Source organism: Cottoperca gobio, chromosome 24 (assembly GCF_900634415.1).
Source record: "Cottoperca gobio chromosome 24, fCotGob3.1, whole genome shotgun sequence".
In the NCBI taxonomy this organism is placed as follows: domain Eukaryota; kingdom Metazoa; phylum Chordata; class Actinopteri; order Perciformes; family Bovichtidae; genus Cottoperca; species Cottoperca gobio.
Window position 1 is genome coordinate 688,689 of NC_041378.1, and position 14,478 is coordinate 703,166.

The window sequence follows — 14,478 nt, forward strand, 5'->3', positions numbered from 1 at the left end:
GGAGTCATGTGGCCCCTGTTTCATGTTATTACGTCTGGTTAGAAAGTCAAACGACTACAGAGACACCAAAGAGACAGAACTAGTACAAGACGACTCACTCCACGAAAACAGCTACAAAGACTTGCAGAATTACAACACAATCATAAATACGTGTTTCTACAAAAGGGTGCAGAAGAGCTTTGGGAACCACTCACCTGAAGCAGTTTGCTGAAATGTATTAAATATCCAAATCAAATCAAATCAAATCAAATTTATTTGTATAGCCCAATATCACAAATGATACATTTGTCTCAGTGTGCTTTACAGACTGTACAGGTTACAACATCCTCTGTCCTTAGACCCTCGCATCGCACAAGGAAAAACTTCCTAAAAGAAACCCCAAAATTAAAGGGGAAAAAATGGAAGAAACCTCAGGGAGAGCAACTGAGGAGGGATCCCTCTCCCAGGACGGACAGACGTGCAATAGATGTCGTGTGTACAGGATAAACAACATAGTACAAATACAACATTTGACAGAAATTATGTTGTGTTGGAAAAAAAAAGAAATAGAAAGTTTGGATGAATCCAGGAAAATGTCAATAAGGCTTCCCGGTGTCCAGCAGGACCAGGGCAGCAGGCGCTGTCACGATTCATGATCCTGACGTAAACTTTATCAGTGGCAACCTGCCACATGAGAGACAGACACTCCGGGGATGATACCCCGGATGGTGAGTTAGTAACATACATTTACATAAATGCATACAGATAGAGAGGGAGAAGAAGAGAGGGAGAAGAAGAGAGAGGGAGAGAAGGAAGAGAGCAGGGAGGTGTCCCCCGGCAGTCTAAGCCTATAGCAGCAGAATATCCAAGAATAATAATAGTTTTCTGATACGTCAGATCAAAGTTATTTATAAATGTCTCCAGACAATAACATAATACATAGAGTACATACCATAATTATTATTATTGTATGCGTCCATCATTTGTTTGTATTGCACTGTGTGCTGCTGCTCTGGGCTTCAACACACACAGAGCTTTGAGTGTGAATAATGATGGTGGAGTGATTTGAGTGCTGAGCAAATACAGCATGTTGACCACTAAATATATTAGGTACATTGTCACCATTTGTCCAGCACATCCAAAAGTCTCCTCAACTTGTACATCACAAAACATTTTTAGCCTGCCTCCAAAAAATAACATTCCCATACAACTAAACTGCATTCTTATTACGTTCTGAGGGAAACAGAGTTTCTCCTAGATACCAGTCGCAGCTTTAAACACGTGGTTAACGTTGTACATGGAAACAAAACTACTTATGTTTGATAAAAAGGATCATGGTTTGACTTGAAATAAGTACGTCTGTTACGCAGTTAACTTTAAATACAACCTCCTGATTAAAAAACATATTTGAGAAACAGTGACAATGTAGTTTGGATGTGTGGGAACATCATTTTAGGAGACCAGGTTGATTTTATATGAACCTAAAAATGTGATATTATCTCAGAATCACTTTTCATGCCAAAGTGTTGTACAGCCTCCAAAATATATTTGTTATAATCAAACATTTGGCTGACGACACCTCTATTATATCTGCTCAGAATCTGGCAGATCTACCCTCAAATGTATAATCCCAATCTTTAAAAAGCTTCTGAAACACAAGATATTTTCTTCTGTTACAATCCCAATGAATGAGTTCATACAGCCACATGTTTGTAATGTTTAACTCTTGTTACATCCTGAAGAACAAAGCGCATTCTGGGGATTTATGGGTGCAGAGAGAACATCAACGTCTTTTAAATCTTTACATAAAATAAAAGCATCTCAGTCACGTTGATCCAAACTGTCAGAGCAGTACAAACACGCCCTGCATCGTTCACTGATGATGGGAACTCACATTACAACCAAACTGCTGTTGATTCTACTTGAGAAACACAAACAACATTACACGGAAATCATTCTAGGATCTTTCTTTTTTACCTCGGAGAGAAACTCTACACAATGTTTCAAACAGATCTTTAGAATGAGCATGAAGAAACATGTGTCCTGTCCAGTTCAACAGTGATACAGCACACTGTGATCAAAGTGATCCTGATGATCAAACATTTACAGATTCCTCTGGAAGGATTCTCACCTGCTGAACTCACTTCAGGTCAACTTACAGACACTTTCCACCTTCATGTGTGGAGGAAACACTGCTCCTTCCTCCTCAGTCCTATCAAACTCCCGGGAAGTTCTGAGCGGTTCTTCCCATGAGGAGTTCCGCAAAGGTGAGGTGGAGCACACGGGCACCGTCACATTCCACATTCCTTCCTGCTCGGTGTCCTCAGGTGGTTGCAGCAGCCATCAGGGCGGAGACACGGAGAGGAGGAGGGCTCACTCTGCTTCTGTTTCCTGGGACTGGCTGTGAAATCCCCCTACTGGCCGCTGCATATGTGCAACCAGCCGTAGCAGAGCTCACAACTCGAGAAAGCAACAACTCAGGGTCTTCAAATTTCCTGAGTGTGCCAAGGGACACATGAGGCACCAACAAAGCAAAGGACAAGCCCCTGGCCACCTCCTGCAGGAAGTTATTCAAGAAAAGGTTATTCCCATCGTTGCACAGGGACAAGTTTGGCACCGTTGGATTCGCAATACCCCACAATGGGGGAGCGGGACTTCAAGTGTCTACGACCGTCCCTAACACCTAACCCTAACCCTAGGGTCGATCATACCTCATGAGCTTCATCAGATGTTTTCTTAGTTTTTAGGGAATTGCTCAAACTTCTATGAGATGTGTTTGAAAGTTCGGATAAAAGCCAGTAAGTGAACTTAAATGTTTTCTGCTGCTGAATCTCAGTCAGTGACACAAAGCAGCAAAAGGACATTTTGTTTCCATAAACACCTCAAGCAGTTAATTAATATTTTATTATTTTAATATTGAAAGGATTCGCTGAACGAGCTCCTAAGTGGGACGACAACACACGACTCAAGAGTCATGAATGTTTTAGTGTCCGGGAACAAAAGCCTGAAAGCTGAGAGCTTCATGAGAGAACTGTAGCTCCCTGCACGGCTACGTTTTCATTATCCTCAGTGGCGGTTCTAGGGGGGGGGGGGGGGCAACAGGGGCCAGTGCCCCTGTAACACTGAGCCTGGACCCGCCTGTGGCCCCCCCTCCGAACGAAGATTGTACAATAATAAAAAGTACCGTTTATTTGCGACGGTCCAGGCAGGGGCGGGACTTTATTTTGATGGGCACACCATGCGGCCAATCACATGCGAGGACAGACTTGGATCATACCATTATGTGAAAGAAGGAAGGGGGGCAGACGGTCCAAAGACAGCGAGTGTAGTGGTACAGGCCAGATACACAGAGAGACAGAGAGACGGGGGATTTAAATGCAACCGGTCGGGAGAAAGTGAAGAAATTATGCTCTGCACTAAAGACTTTTAATAATAATAATCATAATAATAATAATAATAATAATAATAATAATAATAATAATAATAATACATTAGACTTTTCTTGTAACTCAAAGACGCTTTTATCTAAAGTGTCATAATGTTCAGACTTTGTCCTTTATTGATTGGATCTGTTTGCTGTGGTTCTGTGTTAAGTTGTTCATTTAAAGGTTTGTTAAATGTTAAACAATAGGAACTGTGTATTTATTTTTGTAACGAAAACAAAATGAATAAAAATAAGACTTTTATGAAAACAATGAATGAAAAATTTCTTACGAACACACAAACCATTTATAATTGCTAAATTAGGCTAAAGTAGAAGGCTCCGAGTGACACTACGTAGAGTTGAATCTTTGAAAAGAGCCGGTCCTCCATCACTAGTGTGAACGGTCTGACTCGTTACCATGGGAACCTGAATACAAACAGCACGCATATATGTCTACAGGAATTGTTTCTGTTGTGCGCGATTATTTATACTTAACTAAAAATATTGAAGGCTTGAACACTGCTTCCTCTTTTGTCCCGGTTGAATGTGCCCCCCTGACAGAACGACGTCTCCATCTTTGTTTTGTTTCAGAAAACAACTCTACATCCTCTAGTGCTGCCAGAAAGCTCAATTTGTTTTTCCAATATTGATCATCTATAAATTAAAAGATTGATACTTGACATGCAACGCAAAATATTCCGATACAATCTATTTTTCAGATGGAGTGGTTCACTTCCGCCTCTTGTGGCCAAAAGGAGTATTACAACAACAAACACACACACACACACACACACACTTTATTAGGTACACTTTGCTAGTACCGGGTTTGAGTCCCTTTTGCCTTCAGAACTGTCTTAATTCTTCGTGGCATCGACTCAACAAGGTGCTGGAAACATCGCTCACAGATGTTGGTGCATATTGACATGATGGCATCAGTTACTGCAGATCCAACACATTCCAAAGGTGCTCTTTTGGATTGAGATCTGGTGACATTGGAGGCCATTTGAGTACAGAGAACACATCGTCATGTTCAAGAAGACAGTTTGAGATGATACGAGTAGCCATCAGAAGATGGGTACACTGTGGTCATACAGGATGGACATGGTCAGCAACAATACTCAGGTAGGCTGTGACGTTTAAACCATGCTCAATTGGTACTAAGGGGCCCAAAGTATGCCAAGGAACTATCCCCCACACCATAACACCACCACCAGCCTGAAGCGTTGATACAGGTGTACCTAATGAAGTGGCCAGTGTGTGTGTGTGTGTGTGTATATATTGTATTCTCTATTCGTCTTTTTTTGCCAATGTTTCCATTTATAATTACTGTTAAAGAAAATGTAAGTCCCAGTGACAACAAACGCACACGGTCACACACACAGTCACACGGTCACACACACACACACACACACACACACACAATAAATAGCTACGGCGAAAGACGAGCTTCTTGCATCTCGAGTTGCTTTTAATGCTGAAACTTCATCGGCTCCACATCGAAGAGACACAACAAGCACTGAACTACGAATGTGACTCGTCAACTTTATGAAACAGTTTATTTTTTGTCCGGACGTCGTGGATCGTTAACTTACAAATAACAGCAACTTCCTCTATGTTTTGTTTCTTTCTTCTTCGTCTACACAACTAGAAAGCATCAAAAATAACGGTGCAAGAGAGCAGCAGCGTCTTCTGCACAGATCCTCCCGGAGAAGAACATCTATGAAACATAACTTAACGGGCTCATTCGTCAGAAAACAGTAAATTACAAAGGCAGCGGGAAAAACTCCAGCATATTTACACTTCATGTTTTATTCAATACAAATTTAAAGGTGTGTTTAATGTCTGTGGTTAATGGAGGGAGTTTCAGACACGTTGAAGTGAAACCAGCAGCGTACAATCAGGTTGGGCCCCCCCGCTGGGCCTGGGAGTGACGGGGGCAGGAGTAGGGGAGGGAGGGGGGGGTTGATTCAGGGGCTGATGGGTAGGTTTGGCGTCCGGCCCGTCGCCCCAGAAGTCTCTTTAATCTCAGGCTCCGCAGGAGAGCCGTGCGGCGCCCGGGCCCGCTCCGACTCCTTCTTGTCCGTTTCTTGCTGCTGCTGGATCTTCAGGATCAGCTGCTTGATTTCTTCGCGCTTCGTCTTCATCCTCTGCTGAGGAAACCACTCGGACAGGTTCACCGGCAGATGGAAACTGGAAACCGGGTTCTGCACAGAAGAAAGATTCTTTCATGAGTGCGTTTGCTTTAAAGCTGCATTGATTAGTGGATCATGTTATAAATAGAAGAATGAATCTGAATATAATATTATAATTATTATATCAATGGAAATGAGCATTGACACACTATAATGTTTGAATAATCTTCTCAATAAAAATATGAGCCGTGAATTTAAGAATTATTTCCCATGAATGAAAAGGACCTTAGTAAAGAATAATAAAATCAGAAGTGTGTGAGGGTGTTGAAGTCGTCTCACCTCGAAGAAGCTCTCCACATACTGCAGGATGTAAACTCCACAGTCGCTGAAGTTATCCTGCTGAGGCACACGTGGGCTGGAGCCCTTCATCACATCCTTCCCGAAACACCGCTGAGTCCCTTTACGCACCTCCCACTCCACCTCCAGGTACCTAAAACAAACGCACAGCGTCTCAGTCACGACAGCAGTGTTGGTTTTCCTATTTAACAAATACTGAATACAGAAAGTTATCAACACTGCAGCATCAAACAGTGAACAGTAATAATAATATTGTGGTGACCCACTTGGGACATTCACTGATTACTATGAGAGGAGGTACGTCTCCTTTAAGACGGGTAACCCAGGAGCTTTCTGGGTAATGTTGAGAGTTAGCGGAAGATAGAAATGTACCGGTTGATATACGTTTACCTGTCGTGACTGTTGTCGTTGCATGCGTCACTACTGCCGCTGTATTACTGTTCATGTTGGGAAATAAACGCTCGACTTGACAACTTGTCTACAGTCTCCTCGTTTCTACGCACGCCCACAATATCATATTGTTTTCATTCTATGTCCCACTTTTATTTTTGGGAGGATATCATTTTGGAATTACAGTTCCCATAATGATGTAATTAGGAAGTATATTGTTAGCTGTTAGCTGTTAGCTGTGAGTTGTTAGCTGTGAGTTGTTAGCTGTGAGTTGTTAGCTGTGAGCCGTGAGCTGTTAGCTGTGAGCCGTGAGTTGTGAGCTGTGAGCAGTGGGCTTTGAGTTGTTAGCTGTGAGCTGTTAGCTGTGAGTTGTTAGCTGTTAGCTGTTACCTGTGGTCTGCGAGTTGTTAGCTGTGGGCTGTGAGTTGTTAGCTGTGAGTTGTTAGCTGTTAGTTGTTAGCTGTGAGCTGTTAGCTGTGAGCTGTGAGTTGTTAGCTGTGGGCTGTGAGTTGTTAGCTGTGAGTTGTTAGCTGTTAGTTGTTAGCTGTTAGTTGTTAGCTGTGAGCTGTTACCTGTGGTCTGCGAGTTGTTAGCTGTGGGCTGTGAGTTGTTAGCTGTGAGTTGTTAGCTGTTAGTTGTTAGCTGTGAGCTGTTACCTGTGGGCTGTGAGTTGTGAGCTGTGGGCTGTGAGTTGTTAGCTGTGAGTTGTTAGCTGTGGGCTGTTAGCTGTAAGCTCACTGTTAGCGGTTAGCTGTGAGTTGTTAGCTGTGGGCTGTGAGTTGTTAGCTGTGAGTTGTTAGCTGTGAGCTGTGGGCTGTGAGTTCTTAGCTGTGAGTTGTTAGCTGTGAGCTGTTAGCTGTGAGCTCACTGTTAGCGGTTAGCTGTGAGTTGTGAGCTGTGAGCTGTTAGCTGTGAGCTGTTAGTTGTGAGCTGTTAGCTGTGAGCTGTTAGTTGTGAGCTGTTAGCTGTGAGCTGTTAGCGGTTAGCTGTGAGTTGTGAGCTGTTAGCGGTTAGCTGTGAGTTGTGGGCTGTTAGCTGTAAGCTCACTGTTAGCGGTTAGCTGTGAGTTGTGAGTTGTGAGCTGTGAGTTGTGAGTTAACCTTGGTACTTCTAGCCCTTATTTTACATTTTGTCAAACTGTCCCATCACAGGATGATGAATCTTCCATCAGCAGCCACCACGTGCAGCACTGATGGATGTTCAGTCAACTGTCACTGAATTACTTTGACACTGAAGAAAACTCAAAAACATGAAGATTCTCAGGTTCTGCAGAAGAAGCAGCGTTTTCTCTGGAAGCAGATTTATGGATGTTATCAGATGTAATGTCCCACTGAACCTAAGAATGTGTATCATGTGTGTGTTCAGAGTTGACAGAAGAAGTAGTTCAAGTATCACAAACTGTTTTCTTTCTCTATGAGCTCGTGGATAGTTCTATCCTTCAGGTTTATTAAACATATTCAAATTAAACAATCTGAGAGGATAATCCCTCGCAGGCAGAACATACGATACAAGAAAGGGGTCACAAGCAGAAAGCTTCTGTCTTCACGCTGTTCGCTCGTGCGGACGACATTACGTTACGTGCAATGCGGCGTGGAACCAGAGGATTGGCGCCAGAGGCAGTTTATAAAAAAGAGCACATCTCAAAAACTAAAACGATAACTCATGGAGTGTTAAGAAATATGTTTTTACGCTTAGCAATCTTTGGATCAATGTTTTGAGAGTTCATTTAGTAAAATTTGATGAAAAACATTATTTTTTTACATTTATAAAACTATTTCAATACTTTCGTCAGTGATTAAGGATTATTGATTTATAATAACCTATTTCAGGGAAATTAAACGTTTGAAGATACTCCGAGAAATGACATCACAAAAAGCCAAAATACCAATGTAGGCACAAAATCTAAATATTATATATATCCTGTGTGTAAATGTTATGAGCTGCAGCAGCTGTCACTCACTCTCTGAGGGTCTTCACCACGGTGGAGCGGGCGGGACCTCGCAGGGAGTCCATGATGAGGATGCAAGGCCTGAAGCAGAAACACAAGTCAGCAGATATCACAGCATCACTTTCACACAGTTTGTAGCAGCAGAGCGGCGGCGCCACCTGCAGGTGAAACGTCAGAAGTGCATCAACTTACTGTTTGCAGAAGTTTAGACTGGAGGCCAAAGCGGAAGCATCAGAGCTGACCGTGTCTTCAGGCAGAGTCCCGTCCTCACTGCACTCATCCTGACAGGAGCTTTGGTCATCAGAGAAGTTGAAGGTGTCGTCGTCTCCTTTTGCTGAACCGTAGCTAACGCTGATTCTGTGCAACTCACCTAAAAACAACATTAATCTGTTACATGAAGTCAAATAAAAACCATGTCATGGCTGAAAGAAGATGAATGAACTGTTTCACCAGCATGAAAGTCGGCTGTTTGAATGAAGTCATTTATGACGGGAAGTGTTTTTGTAAGTTCTTCTGTGATGGAAACTCTAAAGATCAAACGGTTTGAAGCTGAACAGACAAGTTTTACTGCAGGAACAAGAAAACTCACATCCCTGCGTCCGTCACACGATTAAAGCTTTGCAAGTCAGAACCGTTTAACAAATACTGAAACTCAGACCTACAGAAGTAAGACGACACATTGTAGTCAAAGTGCACTGAACTTCTCTCCTCCAGCCGTGTGTGTGTGTGTGCGTGTGTGCGTGTGTGTGCGTGTGTGCGTGCGTGTGTGTGTGCGTGTGTCATCAGGTGAGTGTCCTGCATCTTTGACCAGGATTATTGATCATTACTTGGTTTTTGCAGGTGAATCTTTCTGCGTTCGTTGCTCTAATACTCGGGTCTTGCACAGGATGCTGACGTGCAGCACTGCTCGATGTTCTCAGTGGGACTAAAAGCATTTTCATTTCCTCAGTGCACTCTAAACACAAGAGAAATAATCCTGGTAAAACCTTTTTCTTCACGTGTTCTTAAATGATGAAGTGTTTCCATCAGATAATCACTCGTCAGGTTTCTGTGGATCTCCAATAATCAGAGAAACGCTGGATTTATTTCATCGTTAAGGTCGTAGAGATTTCCCTCCCAACCCTAACCCGACGTCCTCCCCACAGGCGCTGACTCACTTGTGTATTGGGGCTCGGCGTCAGCGGGGGCGGAGGGCTCCGGTCCCCCCTCCGTGGAGGCAGCGCTCTCCTTGGCGGCCGGGCCTTCGGTCTGCCCTTTTGTGGACGCCTCGGGGACGCGGGGGGACACCGAGGAGCCGTCCAGCCCGTCTCTGTCTGGGGACAGAGGACGACAATGGTCCGGGGGGTTCTCCTCTGACGGGGGCTCGGCGGCTGGACACGCGGCGTGGTTCAGCGGGTTCTGCTCGTACAGCGGACCCTTGAGACCCGGGAAGCAGATGACTGCCAGGTACCAGTGAGCTCTGGGAAAGCAACAAACTCGTTAAAGCTCTGAAGTTACTGAAGGAATCATCAGTTACTCAGTTACAGTCATGTCCTGATGCGTTTACAACAGAAGCATCATTTCACACAACATGTTGGAGCAGATGATAAATAAAGTTCAGACTGCCGGCAAGATTATAAAGAACCAAAGAGACAAACTGTGTTTAATAAACAGATCCCTTCATGAGACATCGGTGTCTGCTGTGTGTCCATACGATATGTGTTCATTGTAATGACTTATTTATTGTTCACTTGTAAGTAAGTGTTTGTATGTCTGCGTGTATTTCATGTTGTGTGACTTGTCAAACTGCAGACTCACGACTCGTTGATGGGGACGAATATAAAGTCCTTCTGGAAGAGATCCACGTGTCGAGTCCACGTCTTGACCCTGTTGTGCTTCCTTTTGTGGATTCTGGAAAATCAAAACCAAAAGCTTCAACATTTAGAAGCAAAGCCCTCAGAACAAAGACGTGTGTGTGTGTGTGTGTGTGTGTGTGTGTGTGAGAGACTCACGGCAGGTTGGTGGTGTCCGGAGCGTTCCTCCGCTCCCTCTGGTTCAGCCTCTTGTAGAAGAAGGAGCTGAACACGTGGATTCTTTGAGCGTCGTCTTTTTTCAATTTCTCTAAAACTAAATATCTGATGCAGAAAGACAACACAACGTCTCTGTAAATAATAACCACGGATGTTTTTGGTTTATTGTGTGGAAGGTTTTCTGTTTTAACCAAATACTTACTTTAAATAAAAGTCTATGATAACATCGTTTAGGAATTCTCCGTCATGAAGGCAGTGGAGGTCTTCATTAGTGACGGAGATGCCACCTTTGGCTGGAGGAGGAGGGTACACCATCAATCTGCAAGAGACATCACAGAGAGCGGCGTCCATCCGGTTTAAACACAATACATTTAAAAAGCTGCGCAGCATTCGAATGTCTTACTTCTTAGGTTCATATAATCCCAGATTAATAATCTACTTCCTGATTTAAATCACAGCTTTGACAGCAAAGCTTTTCCTTTACATGACATTACACTTGAGAACTGAACCTGGTTCTAGAGTTATGTTTGTGTGTGTAAGGCTGTCGCTCACTTCAGGATCGGTCCGGAGAAGGTGGGCTGGAGGTCGGTCATGTCCTCGTCTTCATCTTCAAAGAAGGAGCTGGTGTGTTGCCGGGTGGACATGCGAGTGCGTGCGGGCAGGCTGCCCGGGCTCACCGGGGTGACCTGCGCCACCGTCGTCCCCGGGGAGCCTTGCGCTCCGTGAGGGCTTTGAATCGGGTTCTCCTGCAGAGAGGAACATCAGGACAACTTACAAGAACTCATTTCACCTTTAAACACTGACAGTAAGGATCCACACCATGTTTAGTTTAACCTTCATCACCAGTTTCCATGAAGATCATCAAATTCAGAAGCACCTTGTTGTAACTATGGCAACTGGAACCTTGTTGTAACTATGGCAGCTGGAACCTTGTTGTAACTATGGTAACTGGAACTATTTCCCCTGCACTTGTCTGCTCAGGTGTTGTCTGCTCAGGTGTTGTCTGCTCAGGTGTTGTCTGCTCAGGTGTTGTCTGCTCAGGTGTTGTGTGCTCAGGTGTTGTCTGCTCAGGTGTTGTGTGCTCAGGTGTTGTGTGCTCAGGTGTTGTGTGCTCAGGTGTTGTGTGCTCAGGTGTTGTCTGCTCAGGTGTTGTCTGCTCAGGTGTTGTCTGCTCAGGTGTTGTCTGCTCAGGTGTTGTGTGCTCAGGTGTTGTGTGCTCAGGTGTTGTCTGCTCAGGTGTTGTCTGCTCAGGTGTTGTCTGCTCAGGTGTTGTCTGCTCAGGTGTTGTGTGCTCAGGTGTTGTCTCCACACATCCCATATCAGGCAAACTTCCCCAAATTCACCATTTTTAAAGTCACAGTTAATACGTAAAACTAACTACTTGTGGATAATAGGAAGCAGTAAGTTCACCTTACAGACTTGGTTTTGGGCAGAATAACCGTCGCTGCTCGTTAACTAAAGTGAGATCTTAAGAAACATTTTTATACCTTTTGGAAAAGATATTGAGATTATCACCAAGTTTCTTTTAATAGTACAACAAGTTTTGTTTTACAGCCGACAGGCTCCTTTTAAATATTACCACATTTTATAAAATAAATAAATAAATGCTAAGTAAACTCAGTGATTGTTCGCTTCAGGTAAAACTAAGTTAACAAACATCGTCTGGATTCATTTTCCGTTTTATATTATTATAAATCAATAACAATACATTGCAAGACGTCATGTTGGACTCTGAGAAACCAAACAAGCGAGTGAACAATAATGCTTATTAATGGAATACAGTCCTGCTGACTGACGGGGCCCAGTGTTTCACCTTGTCCTCCTTCTCTTTCGACGCCTTGTTGTAGTTCACCAGTCGGATGTTGGCCTCGTCGAAGGGCAGCTTGGCGGGGAAGTTGCTGAGGTTGTTGGTCCGACCGATCTCGCCCAGGATGTCCTCCAGGATCGCCTGCTCCTTCATCGCCAGACCGTTCTCGAAGATCAATACGATAAACTTCTCATCTGACTCTGACGGCACAAAACAAGAGATGCAGATCGTTTGTAGTAAAACGTTTTGCACATTGTTGTGTGTTATAGCTTTACGTCACGTTCCTTCAGTGTTCCTGGTTCAGCAGCAGAACACAGACGTCTCCTCTTTTAGTTTATTACATTAAGATGATAACACTAAAGGGACTTGTGTGTGTGTGTGTGTATATATCTCTCGTCTCTATGTGGATACATATATTCAGTCTCCCGGCTCATGATATATGAAATAATATATGAACATTTTATAAAGTCATTTCCAGCTGTTGTCTTCATTTATCAGACAAGGCGTCCCCGGCCGCTCTGCACGTCATCGCTGCTCCTCCAGTTTCTCGCACACTCATGAGGTGATGCAGAATTTAGTTTTTTTAATTAAATTAATGCGAGACCGAGCTGACTTCACTTCGCATAATTCAACGTAGCAGGAAAATCAGGGAAGCAGACACACACACACACACACAGACACACACACACACACACACACACAGTACGTGCAGGTAAACAGAGGGAGGAACGGATGTTCAAACTGTATTTGTCTTGTTTTGTACTTACGGTCGCCGGCACAGTCGTACCAATCGGCTCCCTTCTCCTCCGACATGTTGAGCTGCGTGCGCAGGCGGACGCACTCCGCCGGAGTCGTCTGGAAGAACAAGACGGGAAGTTTCCGGACGTTGCACCACTCGCAGCTGATCAGCTCCGACGCCTGAAAACAAACCTTCTCCATGGTGTTGCGCTCCGGGCCTGACGACAAACAGACAACAAGCTCACACGAGGTGCAGCAGACTACATTTAAATATAAAGTACTTAAAGAACCCACAGAACCCACACGAGGTGCAGCAGACTGCATTTAAATATAAAGTACTTAAAGAACCCACACGAGGTGCAGCAGACTACATTTAAATATAAAGTACTTAAAGAACCCACACGAGGTGCAGCAGACTACATTTAAATATAAAGTACTTAAAGAACCCACACGAGGTGCAGCAGACTACATTTAAATATAAAGTACTTAAAGAACCCACACGAGGTGCAGCAGACTGCATTTAAATATAAAGTACTTAAAGAACCCACACGAGGTGCAGCAGACTGCATTTAAATATAAAGTACTCAAAGAACCCACAGAACCCACACGAGGTGCAGCAGACTGCATTTAAATATAAAGTACTTAAAGAACCCACACGAGGTGCAGCAGACTACATTTAAATATAAAGTACTTAAAGAACCCACAGAACCCACACGAGGTGCAGCAGACTACATTTAAATATAAAGTACTTAAAGAACCCACACGAGGTGCAGCAGACTACATTTAAATATAAAGTACTTAAAGAACCCACACGAGGTGCAGCAGACTGCATTTAAATATAAAGTACTCAAAGAACCCACACGAGGTGCAGCAGACTACATTTAAATATAAAGTACTTAAAGAACCCACACGAGGTGCAGCAGACTGCATTTAAATATAAAGTACTTAAAGAACCCACAGAACCCACACGAGGTGCAGCAGACTACATTTAAATATAAAGTACTTAAAGAACCCACACGAGGTGCAGCAGACTGCATTTAAATATAAAGTACTTAAAGAACCCACACGAGGTGCAGCAGACTGCATTTAAATATAAAGTACTTAAAGAACCCACACGAGGTGCAGCAGACTGCATTTAAATATAAAGTACTTAAAGAACCCACACGAGGTGCAGCAGACTACATTTAAATATAAAGTACTTAAAGAACCCACAGAACCCACACGAGGTGCAGCAGACTACATTTAAATATAAAGTACTTAAAGAACCCACACGAGGTGCAGCAGACTACATTTAAATATAAAGTACTTAAAGAACCCACACGAGGTGCAGCAGACTGCATTTAAATATAAAGTACTCAAAGAACCCACACGAGGTGCAGCAGACTACATTTAAATATAAAGTACTTAAAGAACCCACACGAGGTGCAGCAGACTGCATTTAAATATAAAGTACTTAAAGAACCCACAGAACCCACACGAGGTGCAGCAGACTACATTTAAATATAAAGTACTTAAAGAACCCACACGAGGTGCAGCAGACTGCATTTAAATATAAAGTACTTAAAGAACCCACACGAGGTGCAGCAGACTGCATTTAAATATAAAGTACTTAAAGAACCCACACGAGGTGCAGCAGACTGCATTTAAATATAAAGTACTTAAAGAACCCACACGAGGTGCAGCAGACTGCATTT

General features: G+C 43.5%; 1 protein-coding gene across 5 annotated transcripts in view; it reads right to left on the reverse strand.

The window, feature by feature from the left end:
- Window positions 1-4,942: 4,942 nt before the first annotated feature.
- senp6a (SUMO specific peptidase 6a) overlaps window positions 4,943-14,478 on the reverse strand; it is a 37,112-nt gene continuing 27,576 nt past the window's right edge. For all 5 annotated transcript variants that reach the window (XM_029462931.1, XM_029462930.1, XM_029462929.1 and 2 more), the window contains 11 exons: window positions 12,814-13,002; window positions 12,053-12,246; window positions 10,792-10,985; window positions 10,442-10,558; window positions 10,222-10,344; window positions 10,028-10,120; window positions 9,388-9,689; window positions 8,423-8,600; window positions 8,243-8,311; window positions 5,875-6,025; window positions 4,943-5,607 (listed from right to left, as the gene is read on the reverse strand). In XM_029462931.1, coding sequence (XP_029318791.1) covers window positions 5,371-5,607; window positions 5,875-6,025; window positions 8,243-8,311; window positions 8,423-8,600; window positions 9,388-9,689; window positions 10,028-10,120; window positions 10,222-10,344; window positions 10,442-10,558; window positions 10,792-10,985; window positions 12,053-12,246; window positions 12,814-13,002 — 1,847 coding nt within the window. In that variant the 3' untranslated portion in view covers window positions 4,943-5,370. The remainder of the gene's footprint in view (window positions 5,608-5,874; window positions 6,026-8,242; window positions 8,312-8,422; window positions 8,601-9,387; window positions 9,690-10,027; window positions 10,121-10,221; window positions 10,345-10,441; window positions 10,559-10,791; window positions 10,986-12,052; window positions 12,247-12,813; window positions 13,003-14,478) is intronic.